Here is a 16,854-nt window from a genome sequence, read left to right on the forward strand (position 1 = left end):
GGAGATTTTATTTGGGTCGCCAAATAAATAAAAGACTAAGGAAGAAATTTAGTAGTACTATTAAAATAATACTATTATAATTTAGTAGGCTAAAATGTTCTATATTGTTTTCCTGAGAGGAAACAATCAGATCATCTGTTAACTCAGCTTAAATGTATTTATTTCTGTTGAAGTATTCAAAATATTTAACGGCTATATGTTTGCAACAACATGCATCACAATAAGTGTTCCATAAAATGTCAAAAATGGTGAAAAATATTGATCAGTGTTTCCTGAAGCCCAAGATGGCGTCCTCAGATGTCTTGTTTTGTCCATGACCCAAAGATTCTGTTTACTCAGTTTACTGTCATAGAGGAGTAAAGAAACAAGAAAATATTCATAGTCAATATGACTTTCTTTTCTTTAAAAAATTACTCAAACTGATTTTCAGAATATTTGGCGATTAATGTAATAGTCGATTAATCGATTAATTATTGCGGCTCTAGTCAACATAATATAAGGAAAAGTGGAAATGGAAGTTAAAATGGTCAGTAACATTAATTTATGCAAATTTTACAGAGATTTATTAATAAGGACTATTGTGAACAGAGTCATGATGGTTTGTCATTTTTAAAGAAGTCAGTCCCCAGACAAAAACACTGCTATATATAAAATAAATTCCACAATATAGGAACATGTCTGTAATATGTTTACTGCACTGCATCATAAAATGACCATGATATTCATCAGAGATTAAGGAAACATGCTAAGTTGAAATACTGTCTTCTAGGGCTGGGACGATCGCCGATTAAATCATATATTGGCAATTGGAAGGTTGCCAGGCGATTTGCTGTTTATCAAGGCGATTTTGGAAAAAAAAAACAAAAAAAAACGGCGCTCTACTGTGCATTAAGAGATGTTTCTGGAGGAAAAACATGACTGTTAGAGAAGCCCCGTTTACAAACAGACCTACAATCCACATTCTCTCTTCTCTTCTCTTGTCTCCTCTCAGCACAGGGTACACTGTCAGCCCTGTGACAGTGACAGGGCGCATCTCTTTGATTCGAACTGACGCAGCCCGTTTGCTCATGCTTCGGGGTCGTTCAACACAGTAGGCTAATTGCAAATAAATATTGTTTTAATGTGTAACTACTGAAATGTTCACACAAGGGCTTTCATAAATTCCTACAGTGTTGCGGCACTGCCGCCTTTGCAGGTTAAAAGTTAATGACAGCGACTTGAAGTGAGGAGGAGCAACACGTCTCCGGCTTGTCAGCGCAGCGGTGTCGCTCACTTTTGCATGTGATGCAAAACATTAAAAATAACGTCATTCAGTGTTTCCCCTACCATTCTGTTGGCGGGGCGGGCCGCCACCCCCCCTGAAGAAAGGTGAAAATTTAGGCGCCCCCCGCTTTGCGCACGATATGATGCTAAATCAAAAAGCGCGAAAAGTGACAACCGCGCAATAGAGCATCCCATTGCATGACAAATTTCATTCACCATGTCAAAGAGGAAGGCCAGTGATCCCAAACAGGGATCAATTACATCCTTCTTTACAAAAACACCTGCTGCATCAACCTCGGTGACGGAGAACGACGGTGAGAGGGCAGAGCAAGGTGTGGAGAGGGCGGGTGGGACAGCAGCTGAAAAACACCGCACATCTGGATGGGACCCAGATTGGGCTGCCGACCCCAAGTACAAGGCTTGGCTGTACAAGACGGATTTAGGTGAATTTCTAATAATAACCTTACAGTTACATTAGTTTGCAGCTAGATGAATTGGCGCTATTGGCGTGTGTGCTTTTGACTCTGATGTGCGCGCTTGTTGTCTGTTTCTCTGTACACTGTCGGGTGCTATTTACATTTTACACTTTTCATTCAAATAAACTAGCTGCCACAGATGTTTATTTTCATGTATGAGACATACATTTATCTTCCGAAATGAAGCTATCCAGCCCGTGTTTAATCTACAAAAAGCTGCAGGTACAGTAATCGGCTCTTGTTCTTCTACCGGTATGACGGTGAAGTTTTGACCGCAGGTCACCTCAGCAGACCCGGGCTAGGCTGCTCCGCCGCTCCGCTACAGGTGCGGCTGGTCTGGACTTCTCCCACCATGTCAGAACAAATGTGCAAACAAGCGTTATTTGGATAAACTCGCGGCACAATGGGGAACTAAACGGCTACTTTCTCACACGAAAAAGCTTTAAAACCTGATTTTCCCAGCGCTATAGCGGAATTTAAAACACAGTTACGGTGGTTTCAAGTTAGCTATAGCGAGGGGAGGTTCGCTTCCTGTTTATAAAATAAAAGCGCAAATTCTATCCTTATGGTTTTCTTTATAGTAAAAGACAACGGGTGTTTTATTTTTGTGAAAATGACCAGAAGTGCGTTACTCACTACGGCTGGCTTGGGTAGCGCCGATTTAAAAAGCAAAACTTTAAACAGCTGTTATGTAGGAGCTTGTATGATCCTTGCAAGATAGCAAGTCAGCTGGCCTTGTATTGATGGCAAAACCACAAGGCAATAAATACTATTTATTGCCTTGTGGTTTGAGGAGTCCCTGAATTTTTTTCATAATTTTCGAACATTTTCAGCTGGACCCCCCCCCCCCCCGGCCAATTTAATCGTGTATTGGCAATCTAGAGCAATGACAATCTACAATTTGAAATTTAGAGGCAATCGCACAGCCCTACTGTCTTCTCAACAACGCTTCAGCTGCAGTGTCCTTTGAAGTTTCAATCTGGTCTGTTACTTGTGAATTAGAGTCCAATTTAATGTTGAATGTTCACTGTATTAGTTAGTGTCTGTTTATGAGTTGTAAGAAATCAGTAATAATCTTTTAGAAAGACGAAAGATGTTTAGAACGGGTAAACTGATCAATATGTTGGAAGGAGTGAGACATGCAGCCACTGAACTCAAACTCCAGAGTGTGTATTTTCAGAGCAGTTTTCAGGATAACAGGCTGAACTGACAGTTATAAACAGCTGATCGACTTGCAGTGCAGAGCTTGTCATCGCTTGTCGTTGTCAGTGTGTAATATTGCTTCTCCTGCAGTGTTCCTGCGACCTGCCTGAGCTTCCTCAAGTCTGGGGAGAATGTGGATGAAACAAATCACTTCAACCATAGATACTATATTATTTCAACCTATTTAATATACAGTCTGTGACTCTTTCTTGCTACTTGGACTGCTGTAATTATTTTTGGACATGCATTTGTGTCATTTAATACAGAACATAGTCACAATTAAAACCACAATATTTGCCAGAAAAATAGATAATATATAAATGTTTTCCTAAAATCTTTCATCCTTAATTCTAACATTGTTTTTTTAGCATGTCTAGAGATGTGTTACCACAGAACAGACAATTAAAAGTGAGTGTAACAAATGTTTGTGCCATTTGAGTAACGCTTAAAATAGAAGTTGTTTTACATAGAAAAGAGAAACAACCCAAACCCACAAACCTGCTCTTTAATACTGCCGTTATGATTTTTTTTTACAGCACTGAGTCATGCTGCACGCTTGTCCCTCTAGCCATCTGCACATTAGATAGTAAAACAATGTATAGTGGACGGGGCCAGGAGGAAGCCACTAAAACACTAAAACAGGTCCAATGCAGCAAGATGCATTGCTAAGTAAGAAGCCTCTAGAAGGTAATGCAGTCATACCCTGAGGCAAGGCAAGGCAAGGCAATTTTATTTATATAGCACCATTCATACACAAGGCAATTCAAGGTGCTTTACAGAACTTGAAAATGCATTAAATTAGAAACAATAAAAGAGCATTAAAATTGCATTTGAGATAATTAAAAACAAAAGCTAAAAGCAGGACAATAAATAGTTTAAAACATTACAGAAATGCATATAAAGAGAGAAGCAAACATAAAACAAAAGCGACAGCAGACAAATATAAAAACAATAGCTACAGATTATCCTAAAAATATGTAACGTATCCACTTCACTGGTAGGCTGCAGTAAACAGTAATGTTTTAAGACCTGATTTAAATAAACCGACAGTTTCAGCTGACCTCAGGTGTTCTGGAAGTTTGTTCCACAGGTGGGGAGCACAGAAACTAAAGGCTGCTTCACCTTGTTTGGTTCTGATCCTGGGAACACTGAGTAAACCTGTTCCAGATGATCTGAGGGGTCTTGGTGCTTCATAACGTATAAGCAAATCAGAGATATATTTAGGCCCGAGACCATTTAGTGCTTTGTAAACTAGTAACAAGATTTTAAAGTCTATCCTTTGACACACGGGAAGCCAGTGTAGTGATTTAAGCACTGGTGTAATGTGCTCGACTCTCTTGGTGTTGGTGAGGATTCTGGCAGCAGCGTTCTGGACGAGCTGCAGTTGTCTGATTGATTTTTTACTCAGACCTGTGAAGACACCGTTACAATAGTCCAGCCTGCTGAAAATGAAAGCATGAACAAGTTTTTCTGTATCTTCCCCAGACAGAAATCCTTTAATTCTTGCTATGTTTTTAAGGTGGTAGTAGGCTGATTTAGTAATTGTCTTTATGTGACTGGTGAAATTTAGGTCTGAGTCCAGAATGACACCAAGATTTCTGGCTTGATTTTTAGGTTTTAGCGTCATGGATTCAAGGTGAGCACTGACTTTTGATCTTTGTTCTTTAGGGCCAAAAACAACTATCTCAGTTTTGTCTGTGTTTAGTTGTAGGAAATTCTGGCACATCCATGTATTGATTTCATCAATGCACTTATTTAACAGATGTAGGGGACTGTAGTCATCTGGTGACACTGTAATATAGAGTTGTGTGTCATCTGCATAAGTATGGTAGGAGATGTTGTGATATTCCATAATCTGAGCAAGAGGGAGCATATAAATGTTGAAGAGAAGAGGCCCAAGAATGGACCCTTGAGGAACTCCACATGTCATCTGAGGATGTGTGTGTGTATGTGTGTGTGCGTGTGTGTGTGTGTGTGTGTGTGTGTGTGTGTGTGTGTGTGTGTGTGTGTCAGACACCAGATTGAAGAACTAAGCTGCTGAACTCTAAAAGCCATAATGTGCCAGATGCAACTTCTCCTCTGTAATATTAACATGTTTCCATTTGGCTCATAGCACAGCTGAGTACGAGGTGTCCTAACATGTCCACTGCACAGAGGAGAAGCTTGTTTGATTCAGATAAAAACATGGGTTTCCTCAGACATCACCCTCAGGTCAAAGAGCAGCTCTGTCCAAATGTTACAAGTACTTCAGCTCAGTTCTCACGACAGGGTTTCACTGTAAAACTCTAAATATCATGCTCAGTCCTCAGAATACAGACTCTTCATATTTGCACATTCATTCATTCAACTATTTATCCTTGAGGGGTTGGCAGGGGGGGAGTTGGAGCCTGTCCCTGGACAAGTCGCCAGTTCATCTCAGGGCTGACACAGAGACATTCACACTCATATTCACACATATGGGCAAGTTAGAGTCACCAATTAACCTGCATGTCTTTGGACTGCGGGAGGAAGCTGGAGCACCTGAAGAGAACCCATGTGGACACAAGGAGAACATGCAAACTCACAGAGAAAGGCCCTGTCAATGCACCATGTGATTGCAAACATTTCTTCTTACATTACTATCTTTGTCCTCATGAGCAGTATTGCAACATAGTTTCTTAATACTTCACTAAAGGGAATTTTTGCTCTTTGATTACTTTAAAAATGTTACAATATCTGTTGCAGTGGTGTAAATTGTTGTTTAAACTGTAATCCATTCAGACTAAGCATAGTATTCCAGACGTCCCTCTCCCTAGCAACACTTTCCAGATCCTCCTGGGAGATCCCAAGGCATTCCCAGGGCAGATGAGTAATCCTTGCAGCAAATTCTGAGTCAACCCTGGGGTCCTTTTGATGGGAAGGAGCAGCAGCTCTACTCTGAGCTCTTTCCAGATGTCTGAGCTCCTCTCTACTCAGTTTGGCCGCTTGTATCCACAATCTCATTCTTTCGGTCACTAAACTCATGAGCATAGGTGAGGACCGGAACCTGGATGGACTGGTAAATCAAAGGCTTCCTCTTCACCATGATAGTCCAGTCCAACGCCTGCATCACTGCTGATGCTTGGAGCAGCAACTAATTCTGCACCCAGAGGAAGAAATCCAATGTTTTCCAGCAGAGAACCATGGACTCAGACTCTGAGAGTAGTGACTCTAATCCCAGCCTCTGCACATTCAGCTGCAGACTGCCTCAGTGCATGCTGAAGGTCATGGTCTGATGAAGCCAATAGAACCATATCACCTGCGGACACTCTGGCTGCACCTAGAGATCCTGTCCATGAATATCACAAACAGAATCATCAGCAGCCCTGGCAGAGACCAACCTACACTAAGAACGTGATTGACTTTGTGCCGAGGATAGAGACACAGCTCTCACTTTGGTTGTACAAGGACCGGATGGCTCATAATAACAGCCCAGGTACCCCATACTCCTGCAGTACCCCCCACAGTCGTAGGCCTTCTCCAAGTCCACAAAAGCAAATGTAAAATGGATGATCAAGCTCCCATAAAAAGCGCAAACATACTCATGGAGGCTGAGCAGTGTGATCCCCCTGATAATTGGAGCAAACCCTCCAGTGCCCCTTTTTAAAAATGGTAATGTATGTACAACATAACATAAAGTCAGACTCTAGACTATAGCTGGCCTATTTACACTACAATACAATACAATATTTCATCAGTATTGATACAGTAGATCAGTGTTTGTCAACCCTGGTCCTCAGGGACCCCTGCCCTACATGTTTTAGATGTTTCCCTGCTAAAACACACCTGATTCAAATGATCAGCTCGTCATCAAGACTCTGCAGAAGCCTGATAACAACCTGATCATTTGAATCAGGTGTGTTGGAGCAGGGAAACATCTCAAACATGCAGGACAGTGAGCTCTGAGGACCAGGGTTGGGAAACACTGCAGTAGATCACTGACTTCTTTTAGACAACTTCACAATGCGGTTGGCCTCTCTAGTGTTATTAACTGTTTTTAATATAATCTTACCAATAGAACATTTTATGTAAGCATGGATGAATGTTCATCAAGAAGCTATGGAATAGATTGTGGTGTCCCTTAAGGCTCAATTTTAGGTCTGACACCTTTTAACCTTTACATGCTGCTTTCTACAGCTCAACCAGGACAAAAATGAGGTCTTAATCATTGGTCATTTAGCTCAGAGAAAGAAACTCAGTGCAAAACAAAGTCGGATCGTAGTTTTGAACTGCATATTAGAAATATGACTAAAACTGCATTTTATCATCTAAGCACATTACCAAAGTGTGACCGTTTCTCTCCAAAGTCAACACATTACACCAACTTTAAAGTCTCTGCATTGGATTCCTGTTTGCTACAGAATTGATGTTTTTATCCTTTTACTGGTTTATAAAACTCTTTATGGTCTTGGTTCTACGCGTTTATCAGATTTGTTCTCATCCTGTGAACCCTCTACAACTCTCAGGTCTTCTGGTAGTGGCCTTTTAATTATCTCCAAAGTCAGAACAAAAAGCCATGGTGAGATATCCTTTTATTATTAATATCTTCATCTGTGGAACAGCCTGCAGAGAGTGTTGATATTTTTAAAAGCAAATTCAACACCTAACTTTTTATCCTGGCTTTTAACTGATTTTTATCTATTTATTGTGTATTTATTTATACATCATAATCTGTTTTCCTTGTAAACTATCCTTTTATTTTTGACTATTAACTTATTTATGACTCATTCTCTGTGGATGATTTATGATTTATTTATTCTCTCTGGATGTTTTCATTTTAATTCCCAACCTTTTTGTTCTCATTTCAATACATGTTTTATTATTTTGTGTTCTTAACTTTTCACTTACTTTTTATTCTGCCTCTGGAGTCTTCAAGTTATGATAGTGTTTCCTCAGTTCCTGTGTTTAATGAGTGCTCTTCTTATTTTAGTGCTTTATCCATTACAAAGTTGTTGCTGTGTGTGTGTGTGTGTGTGTGTGTGTGTGTGTGTGTGTGTGTGTGTGTGTGTGTGTGTGTGTGTGTGTGTGTGTGTGTGTGGGTGGGTCGGGGGTATTGTTTTATGCTGCATTCTGTTTGTGTGGAAAGTGCTATATAAAGTCTGATTAATAGATCGACTTCTTTTATTTTATTGCTATTTGTATAATCTGGAGGAGATGATGACTGTAAATTCAGTTTTAGTTAGGTGCTATTTGAGAACATTATTTGATGATGCCTGTTCTTTTTTTAATGCAACAATGATTAAACATTAGTATGATGTATGTCCCAATTCTGGTAGAGGTTTTGTGTGCTATGTTAGATTATGTGGCCAGAAACACCAGTACACCATTTTGTCCTTTGCAAATTGAAACTGTAAAACAATGGAAGGTGCATTGAACTTCTTGTTGCAAAGACAAATGAATGCAGCTCTCTGTCCTATCGAGTAATTAAACTGGAAAAAAAAAAAAAAGGTTTAACAGCTAAGATTTAATGGTGCAAATTATTCTCCATGATGTACATGGTTGTTTTGAGACACTGGCGTTTACCGGCTGTGACCTTCCCGGTTTGAAATATCAGTGATCCTTGTCACTGCTTGTCCTACAGTGATTGTGAGGTGTCCTAACCTGTCCACTGCACACAGGAGACACCTGTTTGATTCAGATAAAAACGTGGTTTTCTCTGACATCACCCTCAAGTCAAATTCTGTCAAGTTTCACTGTGAAGTTGTGCTAAATTCTTAACTTTAAACACAAAATGTTGAACTTGCAAACAAAATTGAAAGCTCTAAATACCATGTTAAGTGCACAGGAGGGATGCACAACATTGTATTTTTGATCTGATATGATATGCTGATATTTTCCAGTTAATTTTGGCAGACACAGATACAGATATCTGCACACGTTGTTCCCGCCTGACGTCAGAGAACATCAAGTGTCTCCTGTAAAGAATTAACATGTTACTCTGCCTGCTCTTATCATGCTGGCCCACTGACAGATGCAAACATGACATACAATGCTTTTCAAAATAAAATGCACTTATTTTCAAAATAAAATAGCATGCTTTTCAAAATAAAATAGCATGCTTTTCAAAATAAAATACAATTGTTTCCAAAATAAAATACACTTTTCAAAACGGACACATTCGCTTAGCAAAATAAGAAAACTACTTCACCTGACAGTTTTTTTTTTCTCTTTGTCAATTTCTTCATGATGATGTCTCTTAAAATGGATCAGTTAAATCTGTGGTATTGAAGGAATGTGATTAGCTCCTTCTTACATGACCAATGCTGAACAATCGTTGCAAACAGCAGCTTTGATGTCTGTTTAGATACTAAACCTACGATGGTGGTGCCAACATATGTCACGTAAAATATATTGCATCATGCTTTCATATTCTATCACAAACAACAGTGTAATTCTTCCTGTGTTTGTCATGAACTTTCTGTGACTTTGAGAGGTTGTTAACTTCAACAGGCTGTGGCACACCACATTCTTAAAAACACCAAGACAATGAAGCATCTGTGGACGGGGTTCTCAGAAATTACCAACTGAGGAAACATCTGGGTTCAATCAAGGTCACACCCACATACATGCATATGCAGAGGCACACACATTTTGTATTTGTCAAAGAAACTGCTCCTCTTATCCACTGATGTTTATACACCTGTCTCTGCCTCCTGTCTGCATCAGCTCTCGTTTGCCACCACACTACACACCACAGACACACTCACACCATGTGCACATAACTAAAGCATCAGCTCACAAGTGGAAAGATTAGCATTTCAAGCCGATAAAATATTTCATGATAAGGCCTTTATCTGCCAATGCTGATGATGTCACAATAATACTGTGCATCCCAAGTCCTCAGAACACACACCTCATATTAGCACGTGTGTCAGTGCTTATTACTAAGCCTACAGAGTCAGTGCAAACATTTTCTTTGCAAACATTTACCATTCCCACCTGAAAATTTTAGGAGCACCAGCACAAAATTTAGGGCCACCACTAAAAATCAACATACAACTCCCTAAGCCCTAAGACAGACTCTGCTATAAGGGGCCCTCTAACTGTACCTGACCCGTGTGCCAAATAAAGCATTTGCCATTGCCACACAGTCAACCCCAGTGCTCCCACTACAATCCTCTTTCCTTTAAACCAGGTTGCTCCATCTGTCAGTCTAAAAATGAATATTTATTAGCATAAATCAGAAACTGTAGAAAATAATAAAATGTAACACTGAGCTTTGGCTCTGCTGGCTGATAATTAGTCCAGTCAGTTAACTAAAATTCATCTAATCCAGAATTATTACTAAACCTTGAACTGAAGAGTAAACAGTCATTTTCTTGTTTTAATCAGGGTTCCCCCCAGCAAAGTTGTTAGGTCCAGTGGCAAGTATTTTTGACTTTTTTGAGGGGTGTCCACAAAACCTGCAGCAAGTAATATGTAATAAATAAGTCATTTATGTGTTTTCTACAACAAAAAAAAAAATGTAATTGCAACTTTTATTTGTAAAATTATCTTTTAAACGGACAAAGATCGTATGTATAATGCATGGCACAATCCAAACATTATCAAAATATTATTTATAACTTGCTGTTGACTATATTTTATCTGAAATAAGGTCCCATCAGAGGCACAAGAAGGAGAGGGAGAGGGATTTATATTTTAACCGACAGATGTCACTGGTGAACTTTCCAACCATTATATCTACGTTTTCAACTGAGCCATCGCACTGTAACTGTTGTTAAAGGAAATGTCTTAAAAACGCATTCCCTGTAAATAAAATTCACAGATGCTTGACCCGGTGGTGAGCCACCAGGCCTCCAATACACATGGAGAAACCCTGATGTGCACCTATAAGGAGTGTCATCATGCCCATATATTGTCTTGACTCCCGACAGAGGTCGCTGCTGGAAAGCCATGTTTTATTTTGTGCACATGCACTTGAGCACATTATCCATTGCGTTTATCAATCGTTATAAACAGGCTAGTTGTATTTCCTGTATTTCATCCCTGGAAGTGCAGGAGATACACTCACTGCTCAGCTAATGTTAGCAAGACAGACTAGAGGAAGATGCACTGCTGGTGTTTCACGTGTCATACAGTATGATGATGATTTTGAAAAAAAACACTTGTGCTCCTAGTTCAAAGATTTAGTAACAATGTCTCCAAAAATGTTCGAAAAATGCAAAAAAAAAGTGATCACAGTGTGGAGCCCTGTGCATCCTCTGTTGTTTTATCAGATTTATAGCAGTATGCATTATTGTGTCTTACAAATATCAGTTTTTGTTAATTGATTTTCACTCATACAGGTAGCTATAACTGGATGTTTTAATCACCTGCTATATTAGTCATTCTTCCTGTTCCATCACTCATTAGAGCATTAGACAATTTTTCAGATTGTGTTGCACTGGTGAGGTTCTCGAACAGCAAACAACTGTATTATTAAAGGGACAGTTCACCCCAAAATCAAAAATACATATTTTTCCTCTGGCATGTAATGCTATTTATCCATCTACCTAGTTTTGGTGTGAGTTTTGGAGATATCGGCTGTGGAGATGTTTGTCTTCTCTCCAACATAATGGGACTAAATTGCACTCAGCTTGTGCAGCTCGAAGCACCAACAAAATAAACCTAAAAAACTCAACAGATGTGTCTCTTTCCAAAAATCATGACCATGTTACTAAAGATAATCCACAGACCTTGTTGTGAGCAGTTTCATGTAGGAACTACTTTCTTTCTAGTAGAAAGAAAACATTCCTACTGTAGGATCTTCTTCAAACCTGGTCATGAACACTGTTACACTGTGGTTTCACTATGAATATTTTTGCAAATGAGAGCACACATGGCTGCAAGTCTCAGAGAGAGTATACATATGGTTCAGTGATAGAAATGTTGCAAACTGGTCCACAATGTTTTCACACTAGAATCCTGCTCTGCAGTGACTCACATTGTCATCAAACAGAGGATCAAACCAGTGACGGAAAGCCATGGCTGTCTGTCCATTTAGCTTTCATCACATGGTCATGTGATGCATCTGATGCCCTTCAACTTGACAGTCAAGCCATCATTATTCTCTGGCTCATGTCGTTGATGGTACAAGTTGGCATTTAAAGGTCTTATGTGGAGTTTCTGACCCCTCTAGTAGTGTTTCCATTAGTATTTTGTTTATCATGTGGACATAACATGGATGTAACAATGTAGGTTTAAAATACTTAAAATGGGCTTTGCAAATGTTTTATGAGGAGGAAAATGCAATGAAGTGTTTGGTAGAGCTGACTGTAAATATATCTTTTTGTTTGTTTACAAGAAAACTCCACAGGGCACCTTTAAGTCTGTGTAGAGTGTGTTCATATAATATAGAGGCTTTGAGCATCAGTCAGCTCTCTTCTTACCCAGAAACAGTCTAATCCTACATGGCTGGGACCCATGTCACTGACCCTCAGTCTCCTTGATTCAATGGGCTACATGTTTTGGCACAAAGATCATCTCTGACTCACGTCATTCACCGTGAAAAAGAATCACAGACAACTTGTATTACGCTGAAAATGGCAAAATCCTAAAGACTGGACACTTAAAGCCCTGATCCAGCCAGTGTTAACTCATGTTTTCAGCTGAGCGTTCTTTCTCATACAAAGAATGGAGGTGTGATTAATAGTCTGACATAAGCCATTGCCATGGCAACCAGACTTGTCATCATTAGCATGGAGAGCGATAGCCTGGATATTAGTATGGGTAGCAGCAGCGGCCCCTCTGATATAAGTTATGAGGTGGAGGATTTTTCTTTGAACATTTAAATTTCGACTGAAATACATAGGTTTGTGGGTCAAAGTGCTATTTGTCCAAGCCATTCTAAAAAAGTTTTCCCATGTGACGTGGCGTAGTGTTCTGCATGATGATTGCTATACAAACCCCTGAGATTGGAGCAGCATGTAAAATATGACCACCTTTCAAAGGTAACTCCAAACAAACAACTGCTCACTATACTCTCTGCTGTAACTCTCTTTGGCTGTAGCTAACCTCCCAGCTGCTGTTAGCTCAGTTAGCTGTGCAGCTAAAGGCCCTAATACATCTGGAGTCTGGACAGACCTGAAGCTTGGAGCACCAGGGGTATAACAAACTGAATCGAGCTCAGCAGCTTTTCGGTGAATACATCCAAGTCAGCACCAAGCACAGTCCCTGAGAGCGACAGGGACCACCCCAACAAGTTTGGGCATCAGAGAGGCAGCGAGGGGCCACAGTATTTTCACATCTACCACAGTGGATTAAGGATTTATTTTCAACCAAACCAGAGCTGGTGATTGTTGAACAGTGGAGAGACTAAAAAAGTGGTGTACAGTTTATTACAGATAAGTGGTGTAAGAATATTTACTTTCCTGACATTTTTGTTACCATAAAAGCTAACAGCTTGTGAAGGTTGCAACGTCGCTGGTGGCGAGAGGAGGATAGTGGAAGGAGGGTATCAGCACTGAGTGGACGATTCCATTTGAAAAACCCAGAAAAGTTAGCCAGACTGGCCTTCATTTGAGAGTCATATCCAGTAAGCCATTTGTTCATTTTTAACGTGGTGGATGGATCCATCTAATTTCATTCACCCGTGACTAGTGAACCAAATCATGAACAAGTCTTCTAATTCTATATCTTTTAATATGAACAGGCGGGACTCAGTCAAAAGTCGCAATTACAAATCCATCTGCTACTTCAGCACCACGGACAGAGCAATAGTAACCATTTTAATTCCTTGTAGTTAGTGAGATTGGCCTTCAAAAACGCTTCACCCACTCTTAAGAATTGGGATAAATGAAGTCCTAACAAAAGAAATCTTAAAAATTGTTAACACCAGCACTTTGATTCATATTTTTTGGTGAAACGTATCTAATTTTTATGAAAATGTTGCCCCTCAGATGGTGTCAAGTACCATTATATTTTTACAAAAACATGATTTAATCAGGCATAAAAAGGGTTAGCTATACCTTAAGGACCCCTGTCTCACTTCCTAGATTAAGAAAGGCAAGAATACTGCTTAACTTTCGATTTTTTTGATAAATTCATTAAATAATATTGCTATGTGTCAGCCATAACATATCAACTCTGCAGCTCTGAGCAACTTTAAAAAATAAAATGGCTGCTCACTACAGCTATGCTGTGAAATGAACAAATCTAACATCGTCAACTGTAACATTTAATAACAAATTTAATCAAAATCCCTCAAAATGCATTTTTGTCACATTTCTCAAGTATAAGTGACTTAGAAATCCACATTATCTTTTTGAATTAATGTTTTTCAATGCCCCAAAAGTGACCATAAAGACTGATCATGAGTATGGACAGAATCTTGACCTAATTCTAATCTAAGCCTGAACTGTTACTGGGCATGTGTAAGATAAATGTTTCACAATATCCTGGTTTCATTGACTTCCAATAAGCAATTTGCTAAATTTTGTCATGGTGGATGGAACCATCTTTTTTTGTTCACCTGTGACCAGCAAACCAAATCATGAACAACTGTTCTGAGTCTGTATTTTTTAATATGGACAGGCAGGACTCAGTCAAAAGTCTCATTTACAGATCTGTCTGCTACTTCAGCACCACGGACAGCGCAATGGCTTTATCAACATACAGCACAGACTGCTGATATGTCAGAGCCATGGTCAGGGCCACAGTCAGATAAAAGACCAATGAGTCACACACTAGACAAACATATCCAACTAAACAAACCCTCTGAACTCTCTCTGCTACTGGGGGATGGAGAGGGCGATGGCAGGTCGACAAGGCGAATGCATTTTGGTCATTTTGCTAACAAGGGTGAGTCCACCATGACAGACGTAACATGTCATACCCTGATGTGGGTCAAAGCTGCTGAAAATAAAACATTAGTCGCCTCAACCCAAACACACAGCTTGTCAGAACCACTTATCAAAGTGAGCACAGCAGCACCGCTACACGGTCTGAGGGCTGGATTCCCTCCAGGCTGCCTGCATGCTCACATTCAAAATGGATGTGCTTCGCCAAGTCAGCTGAACGAAATAAAATAATAATGATGAAGAGTAAATAATACATGAATAGACATGAGTGTCAGAGGTACTGGACTGCCAGGAAGAGTGGGGATCGTGACCACATTGTGCTACTTTCAGGGAGGCCTGTAAAACAAAATTAGAACTCACAGTTGTCCCCTCGTTCTCCTTAAATGATCCTGAAATCCCCTTGACTAAAAATTTTACTAATTTTCAGACGACAAGGTAAGGACAAGAGGAGCACTTAGGTGGCACCCAACTGCATTCACAAAAAGTATATATGTACAAGGGGCAAAAAAATCTGTGTACTACTTAAAAACCACACACCACGTAAAATATCATGAGACAAAGAAAACTTCAATATCATTGCCTATACTGGGATCCAGCCTTCTGTCTACCATAAACTCTGTGTGTGTGTGTGTGTGTGTGTGTGTGTGTGTGTGTGTGTGTGTGTGTGAGTGAGTGAGTGAGTGAGTGAGTGAGTGTGTGTGTGTGTGTGTCCTACAGGCCCAGTAACCTAGTGAGCTGTTATGGGGGTCTGCATGGGAACAAGGACAAAGGATGATGGAATCACAGGTAGCTCTGTAGCCTGCTGTACAGCATCTCTGCAGACAATCTAATGTGGTTGTGTCATCAAGAGAGGGCTGTTTTAGCCTCCGCTTATCTTTATCTTATCTGCTGCATTTTATGCCACCAGTATCCTCTCTTTTGACATTTCTTTTCAATCACCCCTGCTCTGTAAATCACAATGGAGATGATGGGTGAGAAGAGCGCCAACCAATCTAAAAGTTAAGATTTTATTAGTATAAAGTGTTTCTATGTGGGTCACTTGCATGCCGAAGTTACCGGAACGTCTCATTTGTGTTACAAAGATCACAATTAATCTTCTAGGGTTTGTGAAATTTTAGCGTTAGCCGAAGGAATATGAAATTATAGGAATTTTGAATGGGATTTGGCGAACATCGCTCTCAAAACAATACGGAGCGGCACGTATCAGAGGTAACGTTACATCACAGACAGCCCGCTGGCAGGAGCGATAAGCCCGCAACAAAACCACGCATTGTCCGTGCATCATAAAGGGCAACACTGTCCTGTCAAACACACACGCCTGTCTGTCAAAGCTCTAATAATATCGCGATTATAATGGCAAGCGTCGCTCACCTCTAGAAATAGCCAGAATGTCAGGGCTACATCGGTCAGTGGGTTCCTCATATCTCCGCCGGGAGGAGAGTGGAGCCAGGCTCCGCTTCTGGAGGAAAGAAAGGCAAAGAGGAGGAGGAGGAGGAGGAGGAGGAGGAGGAGGAGGAGATGCTCCTTTATCACTATGTCGCTTTCATCCCGCTACTGGAGACACCCGGAGATCAGGTCCAGAGCAGCCGCGGCCGACGCGCAGTCCTCGGGGTGACGGGACGGATGAAGGCGACCTGGGTGACGATCAGACGGCCTGCAGACGGAGATTAATGGCATGGTGGGGAGCTGCATTAGCCTGTGATGTTGTTGAGCAATCCACGCCCCTTTTCCCAGCCTCCCCCCCCACCCTGCACACACTCAGACAGACACACACACACGCAGAAATTTTTAAGTGCTGTTCTTTTGTTTTTCTTTTTTTTTGTTTGTTTTTTGGGGGTTTTTTTTGTGTGTTTGTATTTTTTGTTCAGATTTTTTTTCGACATTTTGTATTTTATATTTTGTTAGTCCACTTTTCATGGCAGCCGTATTGACTCGAAATAGTGGGTAAACACAGGTGTTACCAATGATGCTAATTAAAGCTCCATTCAATATGAACTGCTTTCAGATCCACAGTGTACATTAACCATTTGATGCACAACGTGTTTCTGAAACAATCATTCTCAGAGACTGGGTTGTGACACTCAGGTGGGTCACAGGAGATTTTATTTGGGTCG

At 40.3% G+C, this 16,854-nt stretch overlaps 1 protein-coding gene across 1 annotated transcript in view; it reads right to left on the minus strand.

Annotated features, from left to right (window-relative positions):
* The window catches only part of vopp1b (VOPP1 WW domain binding protein b), a 46,217-nt gene extending 29,794 nt beyond the window's left edge, over positions 1-16,423 (minus strand). Inside the window, exon 1 of the mRNA XM_084747179.1 lies at positions 16,112-16,423. Coding sequence (XP_084603305.1) covers positions 16,112-16,162 — 51 coding nt within the window. The 5' untranslated portion in view covers positions 16,163-16,423. The remainder of the gene's footprint in view (positions 1-16,111) is intronic.
* Between the last annotated feature and the right edge of the window lie 431 nt (positions 16,424-16,854).

Source organism: Lutjanus erythropterus, chromosome 21, assembly GCF_056507025.1.
Source record: "Lutjanus erythropterus isolate fLutEry1 chromosome 21, fLutEry1.hap2, whole genome shotgun sequence".
NCBI lineage: Eukaryota > Metazoa > Chordata > Actinopteri > Lutjaniformes > Lutjanidae > Lutjanus > Lutjanus erythropterus.